We start from the raw sequence: 16,264 nt of genomic DNA, 5'->3' as shown, positions 1-16,264 counted from the left end.
CAAATCGAGTTGCTGCACACGCGCACTTCAGAGTGGGCGTCCCCTAACGGAAAAATGGAAATACATGCTAGAACGCGCCAATAGGATTTCACTAGCTGGTGCTTGGCTCTGCCCATCTCTTTGCTTATTCCGCTCACTCGGATTAATTTATTCCCATTGGACACGACAGGCTCTGGTCTATCTTGACGTAGGTAGGGTAGTTAGGTAAAATTTTAGGTATGAAGTTGGGCAGAAACTGCTTCTCCAATAGAAATCCCGGATCACACTTGTAGGGATGTCATGGCGACTTTGGCATGCGAAGGAACACGGCATTCCGTCTAACGGTCGTCTCGCGCCAAACTGCGAATGTGCAGGCCGTCAAATCAAAGATATAGATATAAAGTAATTTGTGATGAAAATGAACACGTGTCAGTTTCTCACTCTCACGAGGTTGGAATAATAACATGTTGGAAGTACTTAAAACATTGTCTCTAATCCAGGTTGTGCCTTTAGATTTTGAGAAAATTGACAACTAAGGGAAAAAAATGTACGTATCTCATTGAAATCTCAAACCCAGGCCTGGTCTGTTTTGCAAGCTTTCCCGGAAGTCTCGCGATGTTGCGACTCTGGGCTGAGAAACTCTCATTACTCTGTTGGCCGACTAGCATGCTAGTAAAGAAAGTACTGAGCTGCAAATGTTTGATTAAGATATTGGCGTATTCAGTCCTGTGATGTTTAACGAAGACTGAGGGCTTATTTTTAAGTGTAAGACGGGAAACGGCCGACTGGCAAGCTGGTAACGTTACAGTACAGGTACATTAGCAATCACGCTAACGCTATCTAGCCAGCAAACTAGCTAGCTAGCTAACGTCAACAAAAACATGTTGTTTTGCCATGATGTACATTTGTAGTTCTTGACCAAGGAGGCACAGCTAGCCGGTTAACGTTAGTTAAATTGACAAAAAGTTGCAGCACGCTATGGCTGTTCCGCGAGCCAGCTAACGTTAGGCCCAAAACGTACCCGACGAAATGCACGAGATGATTGATTGCATGATCTAATCAGTAGCCTAGCCTACATTTGTGTGTTCTAGTCACTTAATTTGATCAGATATCTTATGCACAGCAACTAGGTAAGTAAAATATAGCTAGCTAAAATATGTGCATGACAATTGAAGGTGTGTTAAGTGTACAGTAGGCAGGGTTGCCAGGTGAAGCTAAAATGTTAGCCCAATTACCACTCAAATCAACTCAAGAAGAGTTGCCAAATCTCGTAAATAAACCATTTTCCATAACGTTATCGAGCCAATTAAGGAGGATTATCATAGTAACGTGTAACGACGTTAGAAGCATAATTCGGGTTTCCTCAAAATAATTATCGGAAGTTATGATATTGCTAAATCATAGCAGTCAAACCGACATCCATTGATGGAAAATAATCTGCCGAGTTTAATAAGGGTTAATTATATTTTCTCTTGCCACATATTCAAATTCCTTTTATGTCATAAGGCACAAGGGGTATGGTATATGGCCAATATACCATGGCTAAGGGTTGTTCTTACGCACAAAACAACGCGGAGTGCCTGCAGACAGCCGTTAGCCATGGTATATTGGCCATATACCACAACCCCCCGGGGTGCCTTATGGCTATTATAAACTGGTTACCACTAATTAGAACAGTAAAAAGTAATGTTTTGTCATACCTGTGGTACGATATACCACGATATACCACAGCTTTCAGCCAATCAGCATTCAGGCCTTGAACCTTTGCGCATGTGCATAACTATAGATAAATCCGACAGGAGAGTTTGAGTGATGAAAGTTAGACAGAGGATCTCAATCTCTGAGCAAGAAACACTTGGATGAACATAAAACAACTGTTAGGCTATTTTCTGGAAATTGTGCTTTTATGTGCCAAATATTAAGACTGCAAACCATTATAAATGGCCAATTTGCAATGACAGTTTGCTTAGCTAAAGGTTGGTATCCTATAGCCCCATATAGGCCTACATCTAATTTCAGATAGTCTACAGTATCCTAGACAAGATGTAGGCAAGCTGTAAACTGAACGATTTAGCAGCTTGCTAAATTCAAATTAAGACTAATTAATGAATAGCGAGGCGATTTCGTCATAAGTGCTTGTTTCCCGATAGCCTGCTGGAATAGGCTACTGAGGATGGGGTCATAATTTCATTTACTCAGTTAAATATTAATAATATTCATATGAACTGAATATGCATGTCAACAACAGCCAGTGTTTCATTTTGATTTGTATTACCTGTAGCCTAATCTGACAACTGTTACCGTCAATCTAATGTGTTCATAATAACACAAGGCTACAACAACAAACTGAAGTCATAGGCTATTTATTAAATTGCTTTGCCAGGTCCAGGTGGCACAAATTGATTTGCAATGACTCGTGATATTGTCATTTAATTTCAGCATATTTATTGTATCAAATGGTAGCCTACGATCACATATATATGAATAGGCTACTTGATGGCCAACAGAGGCAAATTTGTAATTCTCCACATTTAGCCAAAGTCAGTTTCAATGAGGACTTTTCCCCATAAAAAGAACCACATGAGGGAGTTTCATAACTTCCATTTCAAATTTCCACTCGGGTAGCCCCCGAGACCCAAGAACTGAGCATGCATAAAGCACTTCGCTTGATACCTTTTTCTTTAAGTAGTCAACGTTAGAATGGAGTTTAAACCACCTCCGAGCTAATTTATGTAATGCGCTCTAGTGCGTTTTCCACTGCTTTTGTAACAGGTTCTGTACTGGTACCTTTTTGCGTTGTGTTCTGGTATTTTTCGTAGCTGTCTACTTACCACAACAGACCGATGCTGGCACAAATTCAAGCAAACAGGAAAACGCTCCTCCAGAGGCGGCGCTCCTAGTGGCCTGGGACTTTAATGCAGGGAAACTCAAATCCATTTTACCTCATTTCTATCAGCATGTTAAATGTGCAACCAGATGGGGAAAAAATTCTAGACCACCTTTACTGCACACACAGACGCGTACAAAGCTCTCCCTCGCCCTCCATTTGGCAAATCTGACCATAATTCTATCCTCCTGATTCCTGCTTATAAGCAAAAATGAAAGCAGGAAGCACCAGTGACTCGGTCAATAAACAAGTGGTCAGATGAAGCAGATGCTAAACTACAGGACTGTTTTGCTAGCACAGACTGGAATATGTTCCGGGATTCTTCCAATGGCATTGAGGAGTACACCACATCAGTCACTGGCTTCATCAATAAGTGCATCGATGACGTCGTCCCCACAGTGACTGTACGTACATACCCCAACCAGAAGCCATGGATTACAGGCAACATTCGCACTGAGCTAAAGGGTAGAGCTGCCGCTTTCAGGGAGCGGGACTCTAACCTGGAAGCTTATAAGAAATCACACTATGCCCTCCGACAAACCATCAAACAGGCAAAGCGTCAATACATGATTAAGATCGAATCATACTACACCGGCTCCAACGCTCGTCGGATCTGGCATGGCTTGCAAACTATTACAGACTACAAAGGGAAGCACAGTCGAAAGCTGCCCAGTGACACTAGCTTACCAGACGAGCTAAATAACTTCTATGCTCGCTTCGAGGCAAGTAAAACTGAAACATGCATAAGAGCATCAGCTATTCCGGATGACTGTGTGATCACGCTCTCCGCAGCCGATGTGAGTAAGATCTTTAAACAGGACAACATTCATAAGGCCGCAGTGCCAGACGGATTACCAGGACGTGTACTCCGAGCATGCGCTGACCAACTGGCAAGTGTCTTCACTGACATTTTCAACCTCTCCCTGTCTGTCTGTAATACCAACATGGTTCAAGCAGACTACCATAGTCCCTGTGCCCAAGAGCACTAAGGTAACCTGCCTAAATGACTACCGACCCGTAGCACTCACGTCTGTAGCCATGAAATGCTTTGAAAGGCTGGTCATGGCTCACATCAACACCATTATCCCAGAAACCCTAGACCCACTAAGCTAAGGACCCTGGGACTAAACACCTCCCTCTGCAACTGGATCCTGGACTTCCTGATGAGCAGCCCCCAGGTGGTAAGGGTAGGTAACAACACATCCGCCACACAGATCCTCAACACGGGGGCCCCTCGGGTGCGTGCTCAGTCCCCTCCTGTACTCCCTGTTCACTCATGACTGCATGGCCAACCACGACTCCAACACCATCATTAAAGTTTGCAGATGACAAATAAGTTGTAGGCCTGATCACCGACAATGATGAGACAGCCTATAGAGAGGTGGTCAGAGACCTGACCGTGTGGTGCAAGGACAACAACTTCTCAACGTGATCAAGACAAAGGAGATGATTGTGGACTACAGGAAAAGGGGGACCGAGCACGCCCCCATTCTCATCGACGGAGCTGTAGTGGAGCAGATTGAGAGCTTCAAGTTCCTTGGCATCCACATCACCAACAAACTAACATGGTCCAAGCGCACCAAGACAGTCATGAAGAGGGCACAACAAAACCTATTCCCCCTCAGGAGACTGAAAAGATTTGGCATGGGTCCTCAGATCCTCAAAAGGTTTACAGCTGCACCATCGAGAGCATCCTGACGGTTTGCATCACTGCCTGGTATGGCAACTGCTCAGCCTCCAACCGCAAGGTACTTCAGAGGGTAGTGCGTACAGCCCAGTACATCACCGGGGCCAAGCTTCCTGCCATCCAGGACCTCTATACTTGACGGTGTCAGAGGATGACCCTAATAATTGTCAAAGACTCCAGCCACCCAAGTCATAGACTGTTCTCTCTGCTACCGCACGGCAAACGGTACCGGAGCGCCAAGTCTAGGTACAAAGAGGCTTCTAAACAGCTTCTACCACCAAGCCATAAGACTCCTGAACATCTAATCAAATGTCTACCCAGACTATTTGCATTGCCCCCTCCCTTTTACGCTGCTGCTACACTCTTATTATCTATGCATAGTCACTTTAATAACTACCTACTGCCTACTGCTGGAGGTCATTTTGCAGGGCTCTGGCAGTGCTCCTCCTTGCACAAAGGCGGAGGTAGCGGTCCTGCTGCTGGGTTGTTGCCCTCCTACGGCCTCCTCCACGTCTCCTGATGTACTGGCCTGTCTCCTGGTAGCGCCTCCATGCTCTGGACACTACGCTGACAGACACAGCAAACCTTCTTGCCACAGCTCGCATTGATGTGCCATCCTGGATGAGCTGCACTACCTGAGCCACTTGTGTGGGTTGTAGACTCCGTCTCATGCTACCACTAGAGTGAAAGCACCGCCAGCATTCAAAAGTGACCAAAACATCAGCCAGGAAGCAAAGGAACTGAGAAGTGGTCACCACCTGCAGAACCACTCCTTTATTGGGGGTGTCTTGCTAATTGCCTATAATTTCCACCTTTTGTCTATTCCATTTGCACAACAGCATGTGAAATGTATTGTCAATCAGTGTTGCTTCCTAAGTGGACAGTTTGATTTCACAGAAGTGTGATTGACTTTTAGTTACATTGTGTTGTTTAAGTGTTCCCTTTATTTTTTTGAGCAGTGTATATTCCTACCGACAGTAGTGCAACAACACAAAATGTATTGTATGTTGTTGTTCATTTGTGAACATTTGCTAACATGTACATTCAAAAGACAGAAATAAACACATACCTCTCCTCATCACACTTTGAGCAAACTGAGGAGTAAAAGCATGGCTCCTGTTGATGACATCACAATTTAGAAAATAAATACAATAAAATGGTTCACTCTTGAAAGTTAGTGTAATGCATCTCAAAATAGCGTTAAAATAAATGAGGGATTTTCGGTGAAAATATATTTTACATCTGTTACACTTTGTCTCCATTATTTCTTGATGTGCATTCTAGCATATTATTATGATTATGAATAAAGGGTTAGAAATAGCTGTCTCCATAATGACAATCTAAATGGCCTACCTACAACTGGTAAAAAGTTGGCACAACGTGCTGCTCTCTCTCTCGCTCACATGACTGTAGTGCTCTCTCAACAAACAAACATACAACATCCTCTGGCCCTCCCCACCAATCACTCACTCAGCATCAGCCTGACTCATTGCCTAACAGTCAGCAATAGGTCACAGTGAAATATATATTTTTAAGAGAAATGCCGGAAGATGAAACAACCTCTCCAGTAATACCCGACTGAATAGGGCTATAACATGGCAAAGAACAGGTTTATCAGTGTAGTGCGCCACATCATCCCATGGGATCCGTCTAGGCTGCACACAGATAAATATCACAGAAATATTCTAGTTCCTACACATCATCTATCTTCAAATAAAATGGGCCTTTTATAGGCAAGTGGGCAGCATCATGCTCATGTCAGTCCTCTAGAACGCAAATGTCGTCTTCCTAGTAGGACTGCAATAATTTGGGGATTCGAGCTAGAGTCGACTACTTTCGACTCAAAATCCTGGAGTCGTGCACCACTAGTTTTCCAATGGGAGTAAAAGAGTTATAGTGGGCAGAACAAGCAAGGAGGTGGGCAGAGCCAAGCACAAGCTAATGAGATCCTATTGCCGCGTTCTAGCATTTTATTTGCACATTTATGTTGGGGAACGGCCTACTCAGAAGTGGGTGTGCAATAAGTAAATTCGCTCTTGAACTTCTAAACCATGCAATTTTTTAAAACTCTGGCAAAGGTTGAAGTCTACAAAAAAGTATATTCTGTTAAAGATTTTAGTTTTGGAAACAAAACTGTATGGTGATCAAATGTTTAATCGATGAGAAAATTAGCAGAATGATGGCCAAAATCCATCTCGCGCCATCTTCTCACACTGCTGGCCACTGGACTTCCTCTCATCACCATATTTGGTAGTGAGTGGAAACGGCAACTGGATGCTTCATATTTATACAGCCGGTGAAATATCTGGCTCATTATTCTATCCGTTGCATTGGTGCCCCTTTAGCAAACCGGAACTGTGACAATTTGTTTTAAATGGTAAAAGGACTGAATGGGAAATGTTAATTTATGCATATTTTTTGGTGTGGCTAGGCATCAGTTAGCCCTAGATGTACTGTTACCCCCCCTAGTCGATTGATGCACCCGTGCATCAGTCTAACATAATAAAAATGTCCCCATCAAAATCCGTCTAAGATAGAAATGTTTTTTTTTTTTTTTACATGGGCTCAATCCGCCACATCCGCCTATGTCGGCTTTCTGCATCTGCTGTGGAATGTGGCAGAGCTACATCACTGTTTGTCAGACCAGGAGAAATCCAGAAAATCGGTCATCTCACAAAAACATGCGTCTGTAGCATCCAAACGGTTTGGCCTACAAACTAATAGACGGGTTGGTTGTTTAGCAACAAAACCAACACGTGCGCAACTATGAGGCAAAACAGACAGGGTTGGCTTAGATTGTTGACAACATGTAAACTGTATTTTGTCTCCAATGTTTGTCAAAAACATAAATACATTTGCACAATGAGCACCTGTTGTCTCACATGGTTACGATTGTTGGTTAGCTAAGTAGCAAATTTTTGCAGTCTACAAATCCACTCAAGATAAAATCGGCCCACGGCTGAATCTATTTGATGATCCCTGGCTTAGACTTTGAGGTTAAGGAGCCTACCGTTACTCCTTAAGGTCCAAGGACCTTCAGAGTATCTTAAGAGGTAGACTGGCTCTGGCAGCCAAAACAGCCAAATACTCTTATCTAAACCTGAATTTATTCTAAATTGCGATATGGTTCGAGAAACATAAAGCCCTTTACTTTCATATCGCATCAATATAATTTCACAAATGCAAAGTATACACTTTTAACCGGCTTTATCACAGTTGCAGCCTCCAGTGTTTTTCAGTGACAACACGTTACTTGCGGCCTTCTTCCATTACACACAGGTGTTAGGAGCATGCTAGAGAGCTAATTAGCACAGGTGGTCCCTCTGTCTTCCGTAAACACACTGTAACATGGAGATGGCGGTGTGGAAACACTAACCCTATAAAGGCGTGTGTGTATCAATTTATCCTTTTTGTTTTTTGAAAATTATTTCTCGCTGATATGAAATATAAAGTCCTTATGCTTCCAAAACCATACCACAAGCGATGCGTGTTAATGTTCAGACCGAGCGTCGGGGCTCTCAAAGTACTGAGTAAAGGGTCTGAATACTTATGTAAATGTGATATTTCAAACTGTTTTTGCTTTGTCAATATGGGGGTATTGTGTGTAGATTGATGAGGGGGGAAACAATTTATTCAATTTTAGAATAAGGCTGTAACGTAACAAAATGTGGAAAAGGTGAAGTGGTCTGAATACTTAGCAAATGCACTGCATTTCACATTTTTGCCTACTTTATAAAAATGTCAACTCCTGGAGCTCATAGGGCTGGTCAAAAATAATGCACTGAATAGGGTGCCATTTTGGACGCAACCTTTGTCCATCCAACTCTCCTGACTCCTCCCTCCCCCAGGTGTCCTGCTGCAATGTCAAGGCGGAGCAGGAGCAGCCGGGCATGGCGTTACGTATGGAGTGGAATACGGCGAGACGCTGATTCCCGAGTGCTGGTACTGGCCTCAGAGAGTCAGGAGTGGGGCTACGAACGCTTACAGGTAAGGGTCGTTTTGTGACGGACGTAGACTAGGGGTGTGAAACTCATTGCATGGAGGGCAGATTGTCTTCTGGTTTTTGTTATTTCCTTTCAATTTGTGTCCAATTAAGACCTAGATAACCAGGTGAGGGGAGTTCCTAACTAAGCACGGACCTAAGGCTAGTTGACCAATCAAGTACAAGGGAGGAGCGGAAATCCACAAACAATTGGCCTTCCATGGAATGAGTTTGACACCTCTGACGTAGATGGTTCCATTGTGCCAGAAATGTGGAGTCAAGCACAGCTGACATATTTGAGCACTGTTAGGTACTGTTTGTAAATAGTGTTTGTACCCTGTGCAGTACAGTGACTCAGACTCTGAGCCAGACTACCGGCTCATGGTGCCACCGGTCCCCAGTGCCGTGCCCGTTACCGGAGAGTCGTACTGCACCTGCGACTCCCAGGCCGAGCCCAGCTACAACCCACGTCTCCGGGGCTTCCACCGTGTCAAAGACTGCCACTGTGGAGAGGAAGACCAGGGTGAGAATGGGAGGGGCAGGGAGGAGAAACTAAGGTGGTGTTCAGAAGGGCGCACCGTAGCAAAACGTTTTGAAGTGGAAAGTGAGTGTTTTTTATCGGTCAAGTTCAGGTAGTCCCTTCAGGTATTTCACACGGTTTCTGAGGGCTTTCATCTGTTTCATGCCCAGGCTGTATCAGGACGTTCCCAAAGTTAAACTCTCACCATTATTTGCTTATTAAAATATCTAAGTGTCTGAGATGTTGCAGGTCAACTGTCATTGGATCCACTGACCTCTTGACATTGCAGACTTCGACTGGGTGTGGGACGACAGTAACCGCTCCACGGCCACGTTGATGACCTGCGACAACCGCAAAGTCAACTTCCACACGGAGTACAGCTGCGGCACAGCAGCCATCAGAGGTTCCAAGGAGCTGGCAGATGGCCAGCACTTCTGGGAGATCAAGATGACATCACCAGTGTACGGGACAGATATGGTGAGGCTCCACCCATCATTACTCAGGAGACAGGATTATAATGATCAGTGGAGGCTGGTGTCACTTTAAATAGGAGAACGGGCATATTTAATGGAATTAATGGAGCTGTTTTCATTCCATTCCAGCCATTACTATGAGCCTGTCCTCTAATTTCTCTCTTCACCAGCCTCCACTGCTGGGGGTTGGGGCTTAGGCTTGTAAGACCTTAGGAAGTTTAGTGGTTTCTCTTTCCTAAAGCTTATTTTGTGAACCTTTTGTATGATGGTGAGCATGTTGATTACTGTTCTATTTTTATATGTGATTAAGGTGAACATGTTGAATGAAGACTTTTGATGTTGTGTAGATGGTAGGCATCGGAACCTGTGACGTGAACCTGGATAAGTACAGACATACCTTCTGCAGCCTGTTGGGGAAAGATGATGACAGCTGGGGTCTGTCCTACACTGGTAAAACCATATAATCCATCAGATAGTACTTATCACAAACATTCCTGGGTTCATATAGTATTCGTTTCTTTCAGATATGTTCAGCGTTTGATTGAGTGGTGCCTGCTCTGCTGGACAGGGTTTTCACTTTTGGAGCTATCGTATTTGTACCAGGCAAGCTCAATCAAGCATAGCTCAAAATAACAAATACTATTTGAACCCATGCCCCTGATTACGAAATATACACAGTGAAATCATCACCCAGTGTTGCCTGTTTTTTTGTTTTCTTTAACTTCTTTGGGAAAGAGGGGCAGTATTGAGTAGCTTGGATGAATAAGGTGCCCAGCGTAAACTGCTTGTTACCCAGGCCCAGAAGCTATGATATGCATATAAGTAGTATATTTGGATAGAAAACACTCTAAAGTTTCCAAAACTGTTAAAATAATGTCTGTGAGTATAACAGAACTCATATGGCAGGCAAAAACCTGAGACAAATCCAACCAGGAAGTGGGAAATCTGAGGTTTGTAGTTTCATTTAAGTGATTGCCTATCCAATATGCTGTGTCTATGGGGCCAGATTGCACTTCCCAAGGCTTCCAGCAGATGTCAACAGTCTTTAGAAAGTTGTTTGAGGCTTCTATTGTGGAAGGGGGTCGAATAAGAGCTGTTTCAACAAGTGGACTAGGCTGAGGCCAATGAGTTGTTTACTGCGCGGTCACGAAAGGTGCGCCGTTCCTTCTTTTTCCTCTGTAATGAATACGCTATTGTCCGGTTGGAATATTATTGAAGATTTATTATAAAAAGACCCTAAGGATTGATTGTAAATGTTTCTACAAACTGTAATGGAACTCTTTTGACTCTTCGTCTGGATTTTGCGCTCGCGCATTGTGCCTTTGGAATAGTGAACTAAACACGCGAATAAAACGGAGGTATTTGGACACTTAATTTAGAAATGAAGGCACACTTAACCAGCAGGGCTTCCGCATCATTCTGCAGCGATACGCCAACCCATCTGATTTGCGCTTAGTGGGACGATCACTTGTTTTTCAACAGGACAATGACCCAACACACCTCCAGGCTGTGTAAGGGCTCTTTGACCAAGAAGGAGAGTGATGGAGTGCTGCGTCAGATGACCTGGCCTCCACAATCACCCGACCTCAACCCAATTGAGATGGTTTGGGATGAGTTGGACCGGAGAGGGAAGGAAAAGCAGCCAACAAGTGCTCAGCACATGTGGGAACTCCTTCAAGACTGTTGGAAAAGCATTCTAGGTGAAGCTGGTTTGAGCGAATGCCAAGAGTGTGCAAAGCTGTCAAGGTAAAGGGTGGCTACTATTTTTATTTAACTTTTTTTTGGTTACTACATGATTCCATATGTGTTATTTCATAGTCTTGATGTCTTCACTATTATTCTACAATGTAGAAAATAGTAAAAATAAAGAAAAACCCTTGAATGAGTAGGTGTCCAAACTTTTCACTGGTACTGTATGTTTGACTAAAACAATCATTTCAAACCTTCCTTACATTTGTATACGATCACGTGTCTTTCTCTATTCTGCTTGGGAATACTTGAACAGATTTAGTAAATTAAAATAATTTAGTGCTGATTTCTTGATCTTTTTACTCTGTCCAACAAAAAAATACTTTAGGGTCCACATAAAACCACCGCGGGCCGCCAGTTGGGGAACACTGGTCTACAGCTTATCATGAAGTATTCTAACTCAAGCGAGCAGAACCTCAAGACTTCTTTAATATTAGAGATTGTGCACCAGCTGTTAACAAAGACACACACCTACCCTTTGAGTTTACCCGATGCTGCCGTTCTGTCCAGCCGACACAAAAAAACTGCTAGATGTATATTATCCCTGGCCTTGTTCAGCCAGGACTGAGAAACATAGGATATTACAGTTCTTCAGGTCCCATTGATGGGATAGTCTCCAACGGAGCTCGTCCAGTTTGTTCTTCATTGATTGTACATTTGCCAATAGAACGGCGGGTAGAGGCATTTTATGTACTCGCCAACGTAGTTTCGTCAGGGAGTCGGCATGCCGCCACCGCCTTTTCTGAGTCTCGGGGATTATGGCCTGGTCCCGGTTGAACAGTATGTCCTGAGATAAACAAAATTCTATGAAGGGGATACAAAAATGGTCAGATCAATACTGCCATCGAGAAAATAAAAAACAAAGAGACATGATCTCTTTCAAGGACAGTCTCGCAAAAATAATAATTATTGCATTCTCCCTAAGCGCTACTCAAAATGCTCGGAACAAATGAAAGGAATCATTCAAAAACATTGGCACATTCAGAGATCAGTCTCGGTAAGTCATTAGCTCCCGGAATAAGAACGGCACTGCAATGGACAGCAGCCTTTTTACAGGCTCCTGACAAACTCTACTATTCTTTGTACATAATGTTTCTGCCATTTCCTATGACCGAAAAGAGCTTCTGGACATTAGAACAGCGATCACAAACCTAGATTTGAATGAAGATTTCTACTTCAATGAGTTGTTTTAAATTCTTTTGATTCTGCAAAATTGCCTATAAGGCAAACAGTTTTTCAAGGGAAGCAGGTGACAGCTATCAGCCTTCAGCAAACTGTTATGATCAGTGGGTTTCTTGTAAAGGTCTGTGTATAGAACATTAACCTCACAAATAATCAAAATATCAAGTAAACTGATTTGATGTGTGTAAGATTGCATAATGAATCTTTGGTGCTCCGAACAAGAGTTTAAGGGATACTTCGGATTTTGGCAATGAAGACCTTTTATCTACTTCCCCAGTCAGATTAACTTGTGGATATAATTTTTATGTCTCTTCGTCCAGTATGGTTTTGACTAGAAGGAATACAGCTTCTGTCAGATTTGACTTTTTGTAGCAGGTTAGGAGATTTGTGTTAAGGTTATGAAAAGGGTTAACTAAAATGCAAAAACATCACTTTTGATGTCAATTTGACAAAAGCTGTTAAGCCATGACCATCCAGTATGAAGGTAGGTCGGTAAGCTGTTCCCATAGACTTCCAGTCATTGCTCTAACGCTAGTTGGCATTTGATGAGCTAACTGGAATGGAAAATTCCAGAATGGAACCAAGATATCAATGTACCATTTCCAGAGGGTTGAGAATGGACTGTAACCCACATACAAATTAGCACAATTAGGAGCCATAGGGGATTCCATAATAGTACCCTTCATCTGGATAAAGACATTTTGAAACATTAAATAATTTTGTGTGTGAGCCTTTGTTTTTCCCTTATAATACTAATATGGTCATCTTCTTCTAGGTCTGTTGCATCATGAAGGAGACAAGGTGAACTTCTCCTCACGTTTCGGCCAGGGCTCAATCATCGGAGTGCACCTGGACACATGGCACGGAACACTCACCTTCTTTAAGAACCGCAAGTGCATAGGTAATTACAGGGGTCACAGGTAAAGGGGACCAGGTGGGGTGAGTAGTGATCTACACATAGTAATTTAATTACGTTTTGCAGTAGCTTGGTGCTAGTTGAACTAAATTCAAATCTTGGTAACGCCTAACCACCCATCTAACATGCAGTGTTGGGGAAGCTACCCTGAAAATATAGTTTATCAAGCTACCAATTGCAGCATGCCTAAGACACGTTCACGCAGATGAGCAGGGACCCTGGGCATCTTTCTTTTGGTGTTTTTCAGAGTCAGTAGAAAGGCCTCTTTCGTGTCCTAATTTTTCATAACTGTGACCTTAATTGCCTAGTGTCTTAAGCTGTTAGTGTCTTAATGACCGTTCCACAGGTCCATGTTCATTACTTGTTTATGCCTCATTGAACAAGCATGGGAAACAGTGTTTAAACCCTTTACAATGAAGATCTGTGAAGTTATTTGGATTTTTACAAATTATCTTTGAAAGACAGGGTCCTGAAAAAGGGACGTTTATATTTTTCTTAAGGGAAAATTACACCCAAACTATCTTTTGGTATTTTCTTAATTAGTCCATTGTTGATTTAGATCCAAAATGTTTTGCATGTCAGCAAAAGTTACAGAAATACTTCCGGTAAAGATCGTTTTTGGGTGAAGTTTTTCTTTAAGGGTAGCTTAACTTTCTCCAGTGTGAAGTAATTGGTAGTTTGATAAACTATATTTTCAGGGTAGCTTCCCCAACACTGCATGTTAGATGGGTGGTTAGGCAGCATGTAACTAGATGGGCATTAGGGGCCAGTTTCCCAGACACTGATTTAAGCTTAGTCCTGGGCTACAATGCATGCTCTATGGAAAGTTTCCATTCAAAGTGATTTCTAGTCCAGGACTAGGCTTGATCTGGGATGGGAAAACTGGCCCTATAAATCACTTCTAGAACAAATTAACATGGAACGTACCTAGGATTTCTCATATTCCCCCTCTGCATGTACCCAGCTAGTTACCCCTGTGCTGTGCCTAGCCTTTTGCTTGTGTGTGACGTTGGGTAATGTGACAGCAAATGGAACCATTTCCATTCTAAACTGGACAGTAAAGTGTGTATTCTATTCTGCAGGCGTTGCGGCTACGGCGCTACAGAACAAGCGTTTCTACCCCATGGTGTGTTCCACAGCAGCCAAGAGCAGCATGAAGATGATCCGCTCCTGCTTCACGCCCACTTCCCTGCAGTACCTGTGCTGTGCCCGCCTCCGCCAGCTCCTCCCTGAGTGCCCAGACACCCTGAGCGTACTGCCGCTGCCCCCTGGCCTGCGCCACCTGCTGCACAATAAGCTGGGCTGGGTCCTCAGCCTCAACAACGGCCTCCTGGGGGCCCCAGAGGGGGAGGAAGGGAGGGTGGGGGGCTTGGGGTCTGACTCACCCCCTACGCCCCCCTTGGCCGGGGCCTTGTCCTCTGAAAGCGATGACTCTGAGGGGTGTTCGTCGGACCCTGAGGCGTGTCAGAGGAAGAGATGTCGTTGGACGTGACGGGTATCCGACGTGACCCCCAATATAAACACGTCGGGGTCCTAAATGACACCCTATTCCCTATAAAGTGCATTACTGGTCAAAGGCCCATAGGACTCTTGTCAATAGGGTGCCATTTGGATGCAGCCATGAACTGGACTGAATCCCTGTCCCCTCCCTGAGACACACTCAAGTTATAATCCCTTACACACATACGCACGCACACACGTTACCGTTAATGGGTGAACCCAGGACCTGGGGACAGTGTTGTGGAAACATTTTAATCAAGATCAAACAAAGACCGATGGCCAAACTTCAGTGTACATTAACAGTATATGCAACAACAACAATGACATGGAATCAATGAAAAGAGACCAAGTGCAGTATTATGTGAATTGTCACCATGCATTCTCCTTGTACATGAAAAGCTGGTTGGATTGCTATAGGAGTGGCCTGTAAGGCCATATTTTAAGTTTCTGTTTTAGCTGACCGAAGAACAAAAGTTGAGTCCAGAGAGTTGTCAAAATGTCGTCTCCAAGACATTTATTTGTTACATTTATATGTTCTTGCTCTGCAGGTAATACACAGTTCAAGTCATCAGTTTGACAGTTATGAATACTCAGTGAAACAAAGTTATTTTGTTGTTAATCAACACATTTGTTTCGGAGCAGGAACAAACTTTTATTCTTTCTTTTATTTAGATCAGCTTGACAATGTATTCCCCTGAATTATTTTTGTCATATCGACACCAGACATTTTTATTTATTTTTTTAACAAATGTTTTAGGGGGGGTTCTGATTCATTTTTCACTCAATACTGCTGTCGTATTAGATATTGGTTGGGGGAGGGATGACTGTTATACACACCCTCTATGTTGAGCTGTGAGTTGTCATGCACCGTTCTTATACTGACCTCCCTGTTATGATCTCCTTCTGCTTGATGGTAGACTCATGTCTGTTAGTCAGACAGACATTTGATTTAGTTGTCACCCCTGTGCATCCAATGGTTGGGCTGCAGACAGTGTACTGAATAAAGGCAAAGGGGTGTCCACATATTATAATAAATATATCTGTGTTATTATTTTTCAGTGTACAATGTTTATTTTATGCATCAAAGCACTTGTATATACTGTGCATTTGGAAACTATTCAGACCCCTTGACTTTTTCCACATTAGCCTTATTCTAAAATTGATTAAATTGTTATTTTTTCTCATCAATCTATACACAATACCCCATAATGACAAAGCAAAACAGGTTTTTAGAAATGTTAACTTAAAAAAAAAAATAATAATAATAATACATTTGCTATCAAATTTACATAAGTATTTAGACCCTGGAAGTTTTTTATCAAGGATCACTCTATACTTTGCTTTGTTTATCTTTCCCTCAATTCTGACTACTCTCCCAGTCCCTGCCGC

General features: G+C 43.1%; 1 protein-coding gene across 2 annotated transcripts; it reads left to right on the top strand.

Annotated features, from left to right (window-relative positions):
• The first annotated feature begins 609 nt into the window (after positions 1–609).
• Positions 610–16,039, top strand: spsb3a (splA/ryanodine receptor domain and SOCS box containing 3a). 2 transcript variants are annotated; one of them, XM_038979942.1, is made up of 7 exons: positions 610–775; positions 8,402–8,540; positions 8,881–9,058; positions 9,345–9,532; positions 9,876–9,978; positions 13,235–13,360; positions 14,458–16,039. In XM_038979942.1, exons 2-7 carry the CDS (start codon positions 8,415–8,417, stop codon positions 14,865–14,867), a joined length of 1,131 nt encoding a protein of 376 aa, XP_038835870.1. In that variant the 5' UTR covers positions 610–775; positions 8,402–8,414; the 3' UTR covers positions 14,868–16,039. The 2 variants fall into 2 exon arrangements, with proteins under 2 accessions (XP_038835870.1, XP_038835861.1); XM_038979933.1 differs by having other exon boundaries at positions 610–792.
• The last annotated feature ends 225 nt before the right edge of the window (positions 16,040–16,264 follow it).

The sequence above is a fragment of the Salvelinus namaycush genome, chromosome 3 (assembly GCF_016432855.1).
Source record: "Salvelinus namaycush isolate Seneca chromosome 3, SaNama_1.0, whole genome shotgun sequence".
Taxonomy (NCBI): domain Eukaryota; kingdom Metazoa; phylum Chordata; class Actinopteri; order Salmoniformes; family Salmonidae; genus Salvelinus; species Salvelinus namaycush.
This window is presented reverse-complemented; position numbering and strand designations above follow the sequence as displayed.

Bases quoted from the DNA above. Each gene is read 5' to 3' on its own strand.
- spsb3a (XM_038979942.1), top strand. From the start codon at position 8,415: ATGTCAAGGCGGAGCAGGAGCAGCCGGGCATGGCGTTACGTATGGAGT. The intron at 9,533-9,875 runs GTGAGGCTCCAC...GATGTTGTGTAG, and splicing joins CAGTGTACGGGACAGATATG to ATGGTAGGCATCGGAACCTG. The intron at 9,979-13,234 runs GTAAAACCATAT...ATCTTCTTCTAG, and splicing joins CTGGGGTCTGTCCTACACTG to GTCTGTTGCATCATGAAGGA.